This window comes from Mauremys reevesii, linkage group 20 (genome assembly GCF_016161935.1).
Source record: "Mauremys reevesii isolate NIE-2019 linkage group 20, ASM1616193v1, whole genome shotgun sequence".
In the NCBI taxonomy this organism is placed as follows: Eukaryota; Metazoa; Chordata; order Testudines; family Geoemydidae; genus Mauremys; species Mauremys reevesii.
This window is the reverse complement of record NC_052642.1, coordinates 17,320,299-17,338,324: the sequence shown is the minus strand read 5'-3', so window position 1 is coordinate 17,338,324 and position 18,026 is coordinate 17,320,299. Positions and strand designations below refer to the sequence as shown.

The window sequence follows — 18,026 nt, the reverse complement described above, 5'->3', positions numbered from 1 at the left end:
ACATCCAGGGTTACCAAGCTTATTGGTGAAAGTAGCAACCTAGCATTCTGGTTAGACTCCCAGTTATTGCCAGATGGTCAACTTTCCATGGTAACCAAGACACTGTTTTTTCCCATTTGGCTAAGAAAGTGAAACTTTCTCCTTCTGATGTAGGCTATATCACTGCAATTCATAGCTTTGCCATCTTCAGACTAGAGATTACTACACTGCACTTTGGCTAGGGTTCCGCCTCAAATCCACCCAGAAACTAAAGCTAGTGTAGAATGTGGCAGCCCACTTGTTAATCCTACTGTGAGGATATTGCATGAATGTTTCATAATCTGCACTGGCTGTGTGTGGATTTCTGGAGAGAGTTTATGGTATTGACCCAAAAAACCATAAATGACCTGCCTTCCTGAGATGCCTCTTTTCCCCCATGCGACACTGTCACATCGGAGATTCCTACAGCAACTTAGAACATATCCCTAAGATTATAAAAGAGAGGGGGCTGCTGGCAGGGCATTCTACAGAGGGCCCTTTTCTTGTGGAACGCACTCATCCTGCCCTTGATCCAAAATGGCCCAACTCATCTGACCTTCAGGGCACATTGTAACACTCATCCTTTTAAAAGACCTTTTGGGGAAAAGTAGTTTTATTGGCGGGAGGACGTGATATTTATTTTATTTTATCTAGGCCATATGGTGTATTTAGCGATTACTATTCTCTGAGAACCAGAACCCTACATTTTGCTTACTCTGTTTTGAAGTTAATTGTCAGGGGGCAGAATGCGAGAGCCCACACTTCTTGTAGTTTCACAAATCTAAATAAAGACTCTACACTTGATGTGACTCAAAAGCTCATTTTTACACTTGTAAATATACTTGTCCCAGTTTGGGGGCCCGATTTTAGTCAACAGTGTCCATTTAATCCTGCAATACCTGCTGAGCCAATAAACTGCTGATCAACACTAGTCATCTTGTTTAATCTCCTAATTCTAGAAGGTTCTTGGATACTATTGTGATGAGCACAGTATAAGAACCTAAACAGAACAGAATAGAATCTAGCGTGTATCAGGCAAGTGAAAGACTTCCTTTCAGTCCACTCGGGCAGCTAAATTACCTTGTTTCGGGCAGTGAAATTCACCCAGGTGTGGCAAAATTCTTATTTACCAGTTACGCCCATTCAAATGCTTAACATGGGACTTATCCTTATGTGGTACTGTGCACTGAGGGGAAATTATATCCATAGATAAAGTTTATTCAGGTCAAACAGTAAGCAAATCCTGCACCTCTATTAACTGGATCAGAGCAATTACCAATCTAGAAACGGATCAAACTGCAATGAATAAACAGCCTCATTTTTAACTCTCCTTATAAATAATCAATATTCAAACTTAGTGAGTTTTAAACAGGAATCGGTGCTGTTACAATACTAATTTGGGAGCTTTACCAACCAATGCAACCCTACAGGATTTATGAGTGAAAGCAATAAGTGAAGAGGATTTCATGATCACGAATATTGTATGCATGTCAGCATTATGGATACAATGTTGGTGTTTAGTTTACTGTTTATATACTACAGCCTCAGCCCAAAAGGTAAGTGGACTGTTTTTAACTATTTGCAGAATTCTAACAGAACAAAACCAAAAAGTATACCAGGGACACAGACATGTCAGATATTTATAAACTATGTTTATTAGTTCATGTTTAGGTACTGCTCTGAAAATGTCACTTAATAAAAGCTATTAAAAATGAATGAGAAAAAAAAAACAACAGTAGAATTTGGATTGCCAGCCATACCACCTCCCATACTCAAGGCATCTCATAAACTTCCTAAAGACACTCACAAGTAGGCTGGTCACATAGGGAATATGCAACAGCAGTTCTACCCTCGGCAGTGTCATTATTTTGACCATTACACCATCCATCCCCGCCTTTTTAAAAGAGAGCGTGCATTAGTTATCTCCTTATGCTTTCAAATAGTGCTGTAAGAGCTTTCAACTTCCCTCACTGCGACACTAACAATAGGCGGAAGGGATATTTCTTGTTTAACATACCATTTCAAGGCTGACACCTCCACCTAAGGTATTTCAAAGCTGCTAGTCACCATGGTATCTCTGTGCCAATTAACTGATAACTATGTGTGAATAAAATTCTTCCTGGATACTTACTTATAGCCTCAGACTTATGCAAAAAGAACAAGCAATACCACCTCTACCCAATTTAAGCTAGAGCAGGAATTTGGCTGGGCAGAACTGAAATATAAATGTGGCACCCCTACTCTTTTAGAAAGGGTTCTGGGGTCACTAATGATCTTTTATATTACTATTGATTTGCACTTCTAGCACAGTTCAGTTCCCTCAGATTAACAGTGATGGTAACTAAACTACAATACAAGCAATCTTAGGACCAAGCATAGCAAATAACTCTGACAGTATCAGTGTTCTCTCTTGGTTTTTTATTTTATTTACTCACAGTGGTGGGTAGTATTTTGGTTTCACACTTTTACGATCAATAACATTGTAAAATATTTTGGGAATGGTGTGCATGTTGGGGAAAGTTCAGCTCTGGATATAAATTTTAACTCACTTCCACTTTTATGGCATGCTGATCCAAGACCCCAGATCCACACACACACACACACACACACACACACGCCGAAATTCACTGCAAGTTTAAGGCATAATCTAGACTTTATTAATCAGAGTAACTCTAGTTGCTATTAAAGTCGCAGTGAAAAATGAAGAGGGGAGTTGCATTTAAAATGTTTAAAAATCCACAAAGAGTCAAGAAAAACTGTGCACATGATTACAATCTGTCATGTCCATTCCACTCAGACCTCAGAGATTATGACTGTCATGTGGAAAATTCTTCAGAAGTACTGTCTGAAAGCACAAGAAGCATGAGCATCTTACTGCAAGGTAGGGAAGCAAAGGAAGAGGGGAGGGAACTCCAGTTAGTCAGAAGAGCAAGGTAAGAGCAACAGGGGATTCATTTATTAGAAATATACATAGTTTGTTATGATCGGGAGAATCACATGGTAAATTGCCTGCCTGGTACGGAGACTGCAGATCTCGAGAGACATCTAGACAGATTTATGTGTAGTGCTAGAGACCAGCCAGTGGTCATGGTACATGTAGGTACCACTGGCATAGGGAAAGGTAGGAGGGAGGTGACAAACCTGGGGAACTGTCCCAGACTGGGGTGTTAACAGAGGCTTTTGGAACAAACTTATAAATTAAATAGTAATAAGTCACCAGAACCAGATGGTATTCACCCAAGAGTTCTGAAGGAACTCAAATATGAAATTGTAGAACTACTAACGGTACGTAAACAATTGCTTAAATCAGCCTCTGTACCAAATGATCGGTGGATAGCTAATGTGGCACCAATTTTTAAGAAAGATTCTGGAGCTGATCCTGGCAATTACAGGCCTGACTTCAGTACCATGCATATTTGTTGAAACTATAGTAAAGAACAGAATTATCAGACACATAGAAGAACACAGTATGTTGGGAAATAGTCAACACATCTTTTGTAAAGGGAAATCATGCCTACACAATCTATTAGAATTCTTTGAGGGGGATCAACAAACATGCAGACAAGGGATATCCAGTGGATATAGTGTACTTGCACTTCCAGAAAGCGTTTGACAAGGTCTCCCACCAAAGGCTCTTAAGCAAAGCAAGCAATCATGGGATAAAAGGGAAGGTCCTCAAATGGATCAGTAGTTTGTTAAAAGATAGGAAACAAAGGGTAGGAATAAACGGTTTTCACAGTCGAGAGAAATAAACGGCAGAGTCCCCCAAGGATTGTACTGGGATCTGGAAAAAGGAATAAATAGTGAGTTGGCAAAGTTTGCAGATGATACAAAATTACTCAAGACAGTTAAGTCCAAACCTGACTATGAAGAGATACAAAAGGATCTCACAAAACTGGGTGACTGGGCAACATAATGGCAGATGAAATTCAATACTGATAAGTGCAAAGTAATGTACTTTGGAAAACATAATCCCAACTACCCATACAAAATGATGGGGTCTAAATAAGCTGTTACCACTCAAGAGAGAGATCTTGCAGTCATTGTGAATAGTTGTCTGAAAACATCCGCTCAATGTACAGCAGCAGTCAAAAAAGCAAACAGAATGTTATGAACCATTAGGAAAGGGATAGATAAGACAGAAAATGTCATGCCACCAGACAAATTCATGGTACACCCGTATCTTGAATACTGCCTGCAGTCATGGGCAGCACAGTTATCACAAAAATATAACTACAGTGTTAGACTGGATACGAAATGGGCAATTACATTAAATAAGCATATTTGTGGCATTTTAAAAGAATAAAAGTTAGGTTGTAAAAAGAACTCCAGGGAATTATTTACACACACAAACTGAAAATCTGTTCATTTTTTTCCTCACTGTAACATTAACAGTTATGTGTCTCTGTGCTTGTGTGGTACCACAATGTTCATGACTAATCTTGATGGCCTGAATCTTGTACAAGGACTTCCTAGTAGTTATATTTTTGCTTTCCTGTCTCCAGAGTCTGAAAAGGCAGTGGCAAAAGGGGAGCTAAGCAGAAACCATACCGTCGCCACTTTGCAATGCTCTGGTCTGCACAGCTCCATACAAGTAAATCTCCTTTACTCAGAGAAGATGTACAGTGTTTTCACAAACAAGACAAACGTTAAATACACCCTCCAAAGCCTGAAAGTCATCACTGATCCAGATGAGAGTGTTTCTACTGCCCACAGGTGTCTCTTATTAAGAGATCATAAACAAAGTTTTCAGACTGAATTTAACCTTACAGGCAAAGGTAAAAAATAAAAATCTTTGATCATTATAGCATATTCCTATTAGGTCTGTCCACAAACACTGATACCTTGCCAGCAACAAAAGTGTTTATGAAAGCAAAATACTGATATTGATATATTTGTAAAAAAATACTGCAGTATTATAAAGTAATGATCCAAACACTGAGTAACAGTATTGTAAGACATAGTTTTGTGGACAATTACTGTAGGGAGTTTTGTTTATTTTCCAATACATATAGAAATTTATATAGATAAGATATGGAGATGGGAAACCACTTAACTGTGCAATACTGAACATTCAGGAAAGAAATATTCCTCATGGATTTCAGCCGCAGTCAGCATAAGACCTGATTACCATAGCCATGTATAACTATGATTACTATTCATCATACAACAATCCAGCTCTTTTGGGAAAATGAAAAGAAAATCAAACGTAGAATATTCAGCACAGAAGAGTGAACAGCAGACTGTTTGGTTTTCCCCTTTGTTCCAGGGATCTTCCAGTAGATTTTAGAAAGCTCATTCTGTATCAAACCACATACACAAAATGAGTTGGTTTTCGTTGTAAAGGTTCCAGCTACACTAATTCCTACAGAATTTGGGAATTCTGTTGTAATGCAGTAGTCCACAGACAGGTAAACATGACAGTGCAGATGGGACAGTGTCATGTTTTAACTGTGACCCCAAATTGCAATATAGCCTTGCAAAAGCCCATGTGTGTAGCATAATTCGGCAACTCATCTAAAACACAGTAACACTCAACCGCACTGCAAAATCTGTGTTCTAACCATGTCAGCACTTTACCATGCTGTAACATGGTCCCTCAAGATGGATGGAATTACAGTGTCAACCATATTGAGACTGACGACACTCCTTACATTGTGCCCCCAGTTTAGCGAAAAGCTAAGGCTTTGCTTCACACTGCTTACCCAGCCTTGAATAACAATTTAAACTCTGTTGTGGATCAAAAGGCTTCTAAAGTTTTGGTCAATCAATAAGCATGGGGCCCAAAGATATTCGAATATCCATGCTCCAGTCTACGTCCCTCCCTTTAACATTGTTATAAACCCAATTCAGTTGTACGGAGCAACTTTCATACACTGTGTATCCCAAAAGTGTTTTACAAAGCAATAAGTAAGATATGGTTATTGCAGGGACTCTACAGTAATAGTTTACAAACAGTCTTGGACTTCAGAATAGAAATTCTCAAATGAAGGAACATTGGCAAAGACATCTCACTATATTATCATGTCTAACATGATAACATTGCAAGTTACTAGTACTCTGTTGCAAATTGCCTAATAGTCTACCAGTTGTTGGCAACTAAGCCAGTGCTTAGTTTACTCTAGTCTTGAGTTGCTTTTGTTCCCTAACTGGTTTATATAAATTAAAAAAAAACTTTCATTGGTTTTAAACATCTCATTCTTTTCACAGTGTTTCTGGTGGGGCTATCAAATTGCATTATTAATGCAAAGCTGTCTGAGCCTGAAATTTTTGCAGAGCAACTGCACGCCACAGAGGTACACCGACAGAACAGCAGCTCAGGTAGTAGTAAAAAGTTTTCTCTGCATAGTCAGCACCGAGATGCTCAGCAACCAAGAGTAGCAGCATATGTAAGGATGAGAGAAGGAAGATGGTTTTTAGATCGCCCCCACCACACAAATCTTACAACTTTTCACAAAGACTAACAACAGTGGTATCTGAAAAATATTGGGCCAGGAGGTTTTCTGAAATTCAGCCAACTCCTCTTTGTTCTGTAAACTTGCATATTTGTATAGCTGAGCAAAATTTGGGCACTACCTCTCTCATGGAAAATTATGTTCTTGCTCCTATCTCCCAACCAAGCATGAACCAGACAGAGTTCTAAAAGGTTTCATAGAGGCTTTCTAGATTGATATATTCACAGAGCCTTGTGGACATCCTTAAGTGTTAATGAAATGTTCTCTCAGGTTTAGCTGTATTGTGTTACCATCCTAAAGATGAAGGAATCCTCAAACTACCAATGGGGAACATGCTGTCTTCTGTATTCATCTACTTCAGAGAGAATTATTTTTTTTCCCTTTCTAATCACAGGCATAGGTGAAGACATGCTGCTCAGACTAACACGAAGACAAAGCATCTATGTCAAAGCAGTAATCATATGTGTCCTGCTACCCTGTTCACTAGCCTTCATTGTGTTTGTTATATTTGAAGTTCCCTTCCCAGTAAGTTTGCTGAGCACAATAGCTCCTTATGACAATTTGCAAAGGATATTTTATCAATAGCTAAATAGGATTTGTTTGTTCCATTATAATAATAAAACATGCAGGGTTCTGAGTTTAAGAAACCCCAAGGACAGTGATACAAAGGTAAATTCTGTGAGATCATGCCTTTAAAAGATTTGCTAATCTTTGTGATGCACTGGGGTAACCACTTCTCTAGTGGGAGGTCTTATGACCTAAAATGCCATAATTCAAACTCTGTCAAAACAAGCAATTCCTCACACTTAATATGAATACCTACAATGACATGTTTTGCCTGTTGCTACTACAGTATACAATCCCAGTGCACACCTGCAACCTTGGGATTTTATATCAGATGGAATCATAGCTACCCTGTCTTTCAAGGCTTTATTTTGGATCGTGAGAAACTTAGGTTTGACTCTTGGTCCCAATCACTTGCTTTCCGAGCCAGCACACACACACAAACAGTTGGGGGGGGGGGCATTTAGATCAAAATGGGGAGGAAAGAGTCTTGCAGCCTTCTAAAGTGACACTGATCAAAAGCAACCCTCTTGACTTCAGTAGTCGTCAAGCATTTTCTAAAGGCAGAAGAGAGGAGAACAGAAAAGACTCAAGAAAACGCAGGTTACCATGGACTCTTTGTAGGCCCTATATTTCATTATTCAAAGACCTCCCAAGAGGACATATACCATGCTGGAGGTGTTTGGGGTAGAACACACTGGAAGCTGAGATGGTCAATGTGAATTTTATTTTATTTTATTTTTTAAAGCCACATTGTTTCTTCAGCTCACACTCTGAAGTGCATACTTCAGTCAAAATTCAGGTTAGTCTCCCTAGAAATGAATAACCATCATTTTACTAGCTTCAAATTCTTGGTATTTTGGGCTGGGAGCATCTTCCTACCAACCTTCTAATGGCTTCTCCTTCTTTTCTGAGTGTCCATGCCCTGGCTGGAGCCAGCAATGCAACTGTATTCAGAAATGTAAAAGACAAGGAGAAGAACGCACAGAAAACCCAAATTCTGTATCATCCGAAGGATCTGTCATGGTAGGTCACAAAAAGGTAACCACACGGTTTTTTAAATATAGTTCAGTAACAATTATTTCATTTAACAATACAGATCTCCCTCAATAAAAGTGAATGGCACCATAGTTCTGAAAGTGTGTTATGAGGGTGTCTTTTCAAGATTAAATGATTTAATCTTTTTTTCCCTGCCTTGTTAAATGAACAACAAAAGGAGGTGGGTATCCAATGCTTAAAACAGGGCCTCGAGGATTCAGGACAGCATTGTTCTAATACCACCACAGGAACCTACTCACTGTGTGATCTGAGACAAGTTACTTTACTTCAATTAGTGGCCATTTATTTCTCTATGACATAGTTGTAATACTCACCTCCCAACGATACTGTGAGATTTAGTGTTTGTAAAGTGATTTGAGATCTTTGGAGGAAAAACCCTATACTGTCAAAGAAACTATTTAGAAGAAAGGACAAATAACAGCATTGCATTAAATAGGGAATATTTCAGCGAGTACAATGTGAAACTCCATTTCACGGATTTTAGAAATGCTTTGATTTTTCTTTTCTTTTTTTTAAATGTATATTAAGCAACAGTTAAAAGCTGACAGACTCAAAGCAAAGAACATCAGCAAGGACTGGGCACAGTTTAGTTTTCAATGGACCATTAGCATAAAAATTTCACATCATTGAATGGTTCAGTGCATACACCAGTCATATATCTTGTGTATCAATGGCCACTGTTGGAAGACAGGATATTGGGCTAGATGGACCTTTGGTCTGACCCAGTATGCCCGTTTTTATGTTCTAATGGAACAGAATGCTATGGGTTTTATCCTGAATACAGAGGGAGCCATTCATACCAGACTTGGATACACTGAAGTAAAATGAATGGCCCAAATTGTTTCAAAGCATAACAATATGCCAGTTGCAATTCCAATTAAAATGAGTCTCTACAGTATTTAGAGTAGGGTGAATACCACAAAGTAAAGCAGTCACCAAATATTTGTTCAATAATGTTTAATTTGCTTCATGCTCCTGGTACGTTTGTTTTCTGCAAATTATCCTAGAAAATCAGTTTATTAGTAAGATTGTTTGCACATACAAGTTTTGAGCATATGCTGTAAATTTTTGCAGAGCAAATTTCAGATTTAGAACTCTGAGCATTCACATTACAGATCTGATTTTAAGATTTACTCTCATCCAGTCAAAGAACAGAAATAATACCATGCGACATGTGTGTCCAATCAGAAAACCTAAAATATTAAATATTTACAATGAACTGCTTGGGAACAAGCTACAGCTTAAAAATTTATTGTAGAAATTTGGCAAACAATTCCAAACAATAAATGAAAAATGCCATCTGTGAAAATTTCTGAACAGAAAGTGGCAAAATATGAGTACTTTATTCATTACAAATCATTCACTTGGCTCTAGTTGGAGTAACGTTGCTTGGCGAAAAGCATGATTGCACAAAGAGGGTTGGGAATCGGATTGAGACCCTTTAGACTCATTTCACATAGGCTACTGAACAGCCACCAGACAGTAACTTTTGGCCACAATCACCCTGGTGTACGTTAGAACAAACAGGCTAGAAGCAAAAGGCTCTATATACCATTTCCAACCACAAGAGCCACCATCCCCCACTACAGTCTACTTCAAATCGAAGCCAGAAGAGGTTACACTAAATTATTGGTCTGAAAAAACAAAAAGACTATTACACAGGTCAGATTTTAGGAGAAGGGTTGCTAAATTTAGTAATGCTGAAATATTCCCCTTCATTCCCCAGAGAGGAGCTTCAGAACAAGCACCTTGGAGCAAAGCGGCCAAGATAATTGCCATTCATGAGACTTAGTTCTGAAAAACTGCAAGCTACAGGAGAAAGCACAATTTTCTGTTTTATCCAAGCACAGTTTTTTGCTTTATCTGTGTCTGCATTATTTTTCTCCTCACTTCTTATTGTTCAGAGAAGTAAGACCATCAGCATTTTACACGATATAGAGTCAAACAATTACAGATTGCAATGAAAGTGACATTAGCCTGTTTTAGGGGCACTCCTTACGAAACTAACCCCTCGGAACACATCTTGGTGTTGACTCCCTCCATGAACTACCTGGAATCATATTTTAACTTCAGCAGTAGACTATGGTCACTAGAAACAAAGGGAATAATGGAAAAACCTACTTGCAGAAGCAATAAAAGTCTCACCAACATTGCAAATTCTCCCTCTGTCTTCCTTAGATTAATTGTAGTTGGAGTTCACACAGCAACTAACATCTGCTACATTGAAGATTGTATCTAGACAGATTATACTTAAATTCAAGACAATGATTATTCAGAAAAGCATCTAACACTGGAACCAACTAAAAGTATATATGCCCTGTCCATTGAGCTTGAGGGCCAAATTCTGCCCTTACATACACATACACAAATCCCATCAACTTCAATGGCAAGTGGATGTATGAATCAAAGGACAGAATCTGGATTTCAGCATCCGTTCCTTGTGCTACAATTTAGCCTAGCTGATAAAAGGAGCCTAAACTCTTGCTTGTTGCCAGCAATCAAGCGCTCCCTTGATCAGCATCTTCGAAGCATAAGGAATTTGGATTAGCAATAAGAAAGTTCAACTCTGCCCCATTTTAAGCATCTGTGCCACTAATTTTCTTGTGTTCATCATTTTGTCCCCCATAAATTGGATCATACCATGGTTTAGCAGTTCAATTAATTTGGGACCTTCACACTGCAATGTTGCTTCCAAATGAGACCAAAGGACAGACAGTTATTTGTTGTAAAAGGAGCACGGGTTCTGAGGGAGATAAATCAAAAGGTAACCCCACATTTCTACAGGCAGATTTCTGTGTGCATATTCTTGAACTCTCACTGCATGGAACTAGACCATCAACCTCCCTTGAAAAATCTACAGATCCACAAGACCTTCAGGCCAATTGTAACAAAAAAGTGACATTAAAGTTCCAGAAATGTAGTCCAGGTTATGGATTCAAGGTGCAAAATCTGTATAAGTCAGAGAGGAAACTGCTGTATTAGGTCCAATCTAGTCCAACCCTCTGTCAGTACAGGATTTCCCCCTGCTGTATTCGTCCATCCCTCTGTCAGTACAGGATTTCCCCCTGCAGTACAGTCTCCACTGCTTCGTCCAATCTGCTTTGTCTTAAGAAATGGATGTTCTCCAGCCATAGTGTCACTGCTTTATAATGTGTGCATAGAAACAGTGAAATGAAATTGCTGAAAGTCTAGATATTGTATTATCCTATGTTCAGCACACACACGCACAAAAATCCTGGGTGTTTATATGAACAGATGCAACCAGTTATCCTCAGGAATCTGTACAGCCAATGGACCTGAGTCTCCACTGCCTACCACCTTGTGTAGTAATTTACATCTGTGAAAAGTGAGTATAAAATCTGTTTAAAATATTGTCAAATATGGTTGACTATACATGATGAAAGCCAATGGAAAAGTCAGGCATTAGTCCTTCCGCCCCTTAGAAGCTTATTTTGAGTTTCATTTGACAGGAACCTAATCCCAGCAAATCTGATCTGATTTATTGCATTTTTTCCATAGCCTCAACACAAAGCTAGGTGAAACTCAGTTTCAAACTAATTCTGCTAAGTTTTTTTGAACCTAGAACTCAGAAGATGCCACACAAATTTAAACTGAAGAAAATGTTCACACAAACTGCTGAATTTTCCAAAGCTCTGCATAAAACACAAGCCTGGAAATCTGCAAGCACTATGTTTCTATTATTAAATCCAAGCACAAGGAAATTAGGTACACTGATGACCAAAAAGGATAGGAAGACACTTTGATCCAGTTTTTATCATTTGCTCTGTACAACTCTGTGTCTGTAAACCTGTTCTATTCCAATTCAAACTTGCCATTTATCAATGCAAATATCATAATCTAATCACTGTGTAACAAGATTTTTATCAATTGTCATGCTGAAAATTCAAAGCCAAATAATCTTGCATAACTGTAACTCTTGGTGAATCTATAGAAATACCTTGAAAATGGAATCAGAGTAAGTGTGAGATTATTATTCTGCAGAGATCAATAGTGGCTAACTATGGCTAAACCTATGCTGCAATCAGAAGTCTGACTACAGTACATGTAGACATAGCCTGGCCAGCTTTGATCTAACTAGCTCCAATACCAATAGCAGTGAAACCATGACAGCACCAGGCTATATAAGCCCATCCAGAACCCTGTTCTATTTACTCAAGTGGCTAGCCCAAGCTGCCATGGCTTCACTGCTATTGTTATTCAAGCTAACTGGATCAAAGTTAATTTGGGTATGTCTGTATGTGCTGCAGTGAGGCCTCTGATTGCAGTGTAGACGTACTTTATATGGTGGAGTGGGCAAGCACTCTGACCAAGACTACTTTCCCCAAGGATTTATTCTTGAGCCTTTGGGCTTGTCTACACTGGCTCTTTACAGTACTGCAACTTTCTCGCTCAGGGGTGTGAAAAAACACACCCCTGAGCGCTGCAAGTTTCAGCGCTGTAACGTGGCAGTGTAGACAGTGCTACAGCGCTGGGAGGCAAGTTCCCTGCACTGGTAGCTACTCCCCCGCGGAGATGTTTTTTTTACAGCACCAGGAGAGCTCTCTCCCAGCCAGGGCTGCCCAGAGGGGGGGGCAAGAAGGGCAATTTGCCCCAGGCCCCGGGTCCCGCTGGGGCCCCCACGAGAGTTTTTCAGGGCCCCTGGAGCGGGGTCCTTCATTCACTCTGGGGGGCCCGGAAAACTCGTGTGGGGCCTGGGCCCCCGGAGCTGCTTCTGCTCCCGGTCTTCGCCGGCGGGGTGTCCTTCTGCTCCGGGGCGGAAGGACCCCCCCGCCGGCGAATTACCGCCGAAGTGGGACCCGCCGCCGAAATGCAGCCAGGTCTTCGGTGGCGGGTCCCGGAACGGAAGGGGCCCCCCACTGCCGAATTACCGCCGAAGCAGGGGCCCCCCGCTGCCGAAGACCCCAGGCCCCCGGAATCCTCTGGGCGGCCCTGCTCCCAGCGCTGGTGCCACGACTACACAGCCATGTTAAAGCGCTGCCAGTTAAAGCGCTCCAAACCAGTCAAAACAAATCTTCTTTAACTTAACAAAACACTGGTTAACTGTTTTGTTCACAACATTTTCATGTGTAACTGCACTATCTTGTTCTGGCCTGCACCAGGAGAAACTAAATACTGTCTGAAATATGATACTTGCAAGATTTCAAGCCAAGTTTTAAAGTCCCCAGTAGTTCAGAAGAGATTTGGATTAGAGATGGGCTCAAACCAGAACACCAGAACTAATTGCTCCCCCCACCCTACAAACTGTGGAGGTTCTAATCCAGAACTCAACTTCTGACATTGGGCCCATCTCCAGTTCAGATAAGGATTCAAACTTTCAGGTCTTGACCCAAACTGAATCTCTGAACTATACGCAGTTCACCCATCTCAGATGCAAGCTTCAGGTTTCACAAAAGAATGGCTGAAGGCAACATCTGAAGCCTGTAGAAGAGAACAGCTTTCATCTCAAATTCTTGTGTAAATAATTAAATGCCAAAGATCTGCATAAAATGAATAAAAGTTGCCTTCTAGCCTAGTTGTGAACAACAGAACATTTCCTCCAAGCAATCTAGATTCTGTCTTTCTAAATCAGCATCATGCATCCTCCACAGGGGTACAAACAAAATTAACACCACAAAAGAGGCACAAAAACATGTCATATTTGAACAGTGATGACAATTTTTTTAGGAGGCTTGGATTGTCTGGAAGAGGTGATTACTACCGGTTACAATACCCAATCTTACGGATAATAGGTGGACCTCTCTGCAGAGCTTATTGCATGACCGGAATCTAACAATGTATTTGAAAGGCATGAAATATTAGTTAGCACCATCAGTGCATCGTGTACATGTGCATATAAAAAAATGATCTGCACAAATTTGCCTTAGTCTCTGAGACACCTTCTGGTGTCAGATGCAATCTCAGTAAATAAAAACATACTTGATTGACCCTGAAGAGAGTGATGCTGCAGAAAAGGCTCCCAATGGGATCATGGCACCACCCCACTAGAACACCACTGTGTTATGGGCGATAAGTAAGGCTACATTTTAGTCCTGGGTATTTTTAGTAAAAGTCATGAACAGGTCACAGGCACTAAACAAAAATTCATGGCCCATGACCTGTCCACGACTGGTATTATATACCCCTAACTAAAACTTGGGCCGGGGGTTCACGGGTGCTCTGAAGGGGCTTTCAGGGGGCACCAGCGGTGCTGCGGAGGGGTGTGGGGGGCCTGGGACCCCCAGCTGGTGCTGGGGGTGAGGTGGGTGGTAGCGCATGGCCCTGGGCCCCTGCTGGTGCTGGGGAGAGGATAGGTGTTGGTGGGGCTGGCAGCTGGCAGCTCCCCGGCTCTATGCAGCTCCCCGGAAATGGCCAGCATGTCCTTGCAGTTTTACCAACTTCTAGGGGGAGGGAAGGCCAGGGGGGCTCTGAGCACAGCCCCTGCCACAAGCGCTGGCTCCACAGCTCCCATAGGCCAGAAAATGCAGCCAATGGGAGCTGTGAGGGCGGTGCCTGCAGGCAGGGGCAGTGCGCAGAGCCCCCAGACCCGTCCCTGCCTCGGAGCTGCAGGGATATGCCGGCCACTTCCAGAGAGCACCCACCCCCCGCCACCGAGATAAGTGCCACCCCACACCCCAACCCTCTGTCCCAGCCCTGAGCCCCCTCCCACACCCAAACTGCTGCTGCTGCGGACCCAGGGGCTGCCCACCTCAGGCAGCCACTGAGCCAGGCACACCAGCCACTGCAGAAGTCTGGAGGTCACGGTGACAGATACACAGCCTTAGCGATAAGTTATGAAGTCTTTCTGGAGCATGTGTAACCATATTCAACAGGCGGTCTTAGCTGTGCCACTTCTAAATCGCAGGGCTCTCTGCAAAACAAGATGCAAATCCCTCTGACTGGGTGCCCCCAACATCCTCCTATCCAACACAGATACACAGTTGCCATGTGAGTAGAAAGATGACCAGAGTGCAACAAACACAGCATTAGGAAGCTGTCAGCGGGGCTCTAGATTGCAGATGGATGGGGAAGGTGCAGGGAGGAACCTAGGAATCCTTCTCAAGTGAAAGTGAATGCCAAAGTTTCTCTCTACTGCTTTGACAACCCTGATGGGGAAGCTGAAAAGATGATCTCATCATTTTAGGAAGCTTATTTATAGGCTACTACAGAAAGAGGAGATTAAATTCCTCCATGGTATATCTCCACTGAGCTTAGGAGTGTCACACCAGGAAAGATTTTGTTCCAAAGAACAGAGGTTAGCAATAAGTGCATTACACGAACTGTATTACACAACTGTGAAAATGAACTATAAATGCACTAAAAACACATTTGGGAAAATTTTGGAGCTGACAGGAGATGGAGTTTTATTATACATTATGTGGAACTTCTAGACAAATTGTCAAAGGAAGCAGCTTCAAACAACAAATGCAGTAATTGTGCTGAGCAGAGAGAAGGAACAATATGACCCACAATCGCAATGTCTCGACTTCATCTCATGGCTTTGGATGACTGCCTACCACCTACAGATCCGCCTTCATATCATCCTATATCCTGTCTCATTCCTCACGTTCCTTCTTACCTTCTCATCTAATGGAGTCTTCTCTCACTCTCCACCACACACCTTTTTCTGTACCAAGACTAATACTTACAACAGTCTTCCATGGCTCCTCTCTAGATTACCTATGGCAGGGTCCTGGCTGAGTCTATTATGAAGGGGTGATGTATCAGTATGAGATATTTGCAGGAATTATTGGTCATTTTGCAGCTAAACTGGTAATAGTCATTCTGTCATTCCATGGAAAATAACTTGAATTCCTCGTTATTCGACTTACGCAAGGATACACAGGTCTAGGAGAGTGTCTTGGAAAGGATCATTTTTTTTTGTTTGAAAGATTTAATTAAAACAAAACTTGCTTTCTTCTTACCACCAAAGTTTATGGGCACTCCTCTCCCTCTTTTGAAATCTGAGCATTCCTGACATTCTTTTTAGCTGTAGACTGCTTTATGCATTCCTCTGATCCCCTAGAGCAATATAAAATTCTGCAGAGATTAATGTTGGCAGTATAAAATGTTTCTAGCCTTTGTGATTTGGGGAAAAAACCCTCAAATGTTATTTGATGTAGTGCTATCTTCTAGAGTGTGCAGATGGTCTGTGAAACACTTGCTCTCAGACATGTAAACTCAGTTTAGCAGGAAGTCAAAGGGTGGCAATTTAAATGTGAGCTTTGTTAATTAGAGCCCTGTCTACATGAGGACTACCTCAATGTAATTACACTGGTGCAAACCCCTGCTGTAGATCTAATTCAGTAAGTGGTTACCATCACTAAATTCCATACACTACAATGGAGTCAGGAGACTCAGCATGCCCATTTATGTTACAAACATAAGCAGTTAACGTAAACGGGGTGCAACGAAGTGGAACACTAACCCAGATCCAAAATTGTGCCAATGTATAGTACAGTTAGCCCTACTTTATAACATGGATAAATGTATGGCCACATACCAGGTGTCTGCTGTTTTTACAGATAGTTCCTCAGATGGCTCTAATTTTAACTTCTTAGCATCTGAAGACCTGGTCAAACTAATTTATCTGCAAGCTAGGATTAAATAAAGGGCAAGAATTTAAATGTTTCACTGAAACATGCATACTGCAAAAATAAATAAAAACAACAGCCTTCAAATTCATATAAATGGCAGGAGTCCTCCTACCAATGAAGAGACACCCAGGTAAATTTGAACACATTATGCCTTGCAAAGGCTGCCGCACAGAGGGCAAAGGAGACTGTTAGATAATAAAACTGCAAGTCTGGCCAATCTATAGCCAGAAGGAAGATATTTACCAACAATTGATAATTATTTTGCACCTTTGCAGGAACTACAGTGCTGCCAAAGTCCAGAGATGGACCTTGGAGCCTCCAGATGGCTTTCATGTATGTGTTTCTAAATAGAGGCTAAAGAGAATCTTGTTTTTACAAACAGAAAAAAGCAACACAAACAAATCTTCAGCACAATGATGCCAAACCCCACAACTCCCCCACACACACTTAGGGTGTGACCCAAACCTCACAACTCCTTCACCCCCCCGGGGTGCGACCCCAAGCCCCTCAACTCCCCACAACACTTGCAGTGCAACCCCAACCCCACAACTACTCCCCCCCGCCCCTTGCGGTGTGACCTCAACCCCACAATCCCTTCCCCCTCCCAGAGCACAACCCCGAACCCCACAGCTCCTCCCCCCGCCCCTTTACGGCACGACCCCAACCCCACAGCTCCTCCCCCCGCCCCTTTGCGGTGTGACCCCAACCCCACAGCTCCTCCCCCGCCCCCTTGCGGTGTGACCCCCAACCCCACAGCTCCTCCCCGCCCCCTTGCGGTGTGACCCCAACCCCACAATTCTTTCCCCCCCACACGCGATGAGACCCCCCAACTACACAACACTCTCGTTCTCACACACACTCGCTCCCCACTTTGCGGCGCGACCCCAACCCCACGACTCGCCCCCCCGCGGCGCGACCCAAACCCACAGACGCGCGGCGTGCGGGCGCCACAGCCTCGCCCCCTCCCGCCCCGTGGGCGCGCACGTACGCGTTCCCGCCGCGCCGAGCCTGAGCACGTGGGGACGGCCGCTGGGACGGGAGCGGAGTCGGGGTCGGGGTCGGGGCCTGGGCGAAGCCGGCGTGAGGTGAGGGGCTGGGGGCAAAGCGGGTCGGGAGGCGGGGGAGAGACCATGTGGCTACGGGGGGAATCAGGGAGATACCAAGTGGGGAGGGGAGGGGAGGTCTAGACAGGGGGTGGCTGCGCGCTCCCGGCCACCCCAGATGCGCGCTCTGGCGGTGGGAGCGCGCGCCGCCGGGGCGCGCATCCCCTGTTGCTCCGTTAGGGGGCGCTGAGGTAAACCACAGCCGCAGGGCTCTCAGGGGCGGGGTCTTTTTG

At 42.5% G+C, this 18,026-nt stretch overlaps 2 protein-coding genes across 6 annotated transcripts in view; one reads left to right on the top strand and one right to left on the bottom strand.

Moving 5' to 3' along the window:
- ACACA (acetyl-CoA carboxylase alpha) overlaps positions 1-17,743 on the bottom strand; it is a 207,377-nt gene extending 189,634 nt beyond the window's left edge. The window contains exon 1 of the mRNA XM_039507941.1: positions 17,679-17,743. The gene's annotated coding sequence lies outside the window, so the exon portion shown is untranslated. The remainder of the gene's footprint in view (positions 1-17,678) is intronic.
- C20H17orf78 (chromosome 20 C17orf78 homolog) lies at positions 1,038-10,256 on the top strand. 5 transcript variants are annotated; one of them, XM_039507945.1, is made up of 7 exons: positions 1,038-1,574; positions 2,816-2,899; positions 4,524-4,796; positions 6,229-6,339; positions 6,868-6,998; positions 7,953-8,063; positions 9,823-10,256. In XM_039507945.1, exons 1-7 carry the CDS (start codon positions 1,502-1,504, stop codon positions 9,886-9,888), a joined length of 849 nt encoding a protein of 282 aa, XP_039363879.1. In that variant the 5' UTR covers positions 1,038-1,501; the 3' UTR covers positions 9,889-10,256. The 5 variants fall into 5 exon arrangements, with proteins under 5 accessions (XP_039363879.1, XP_039363878.1, XP_039363880.1 ...); XM_039507944.1 differs by having other exon boundaries at positions 7,953-8,078; XM_039507946.1 differs by lacking the exon at positions 2,816-2,899 and having other exon boundaries at positions 7,953-8,078.
- Positions 17,744-18,026: the final 283 nt, after the last annotated feature.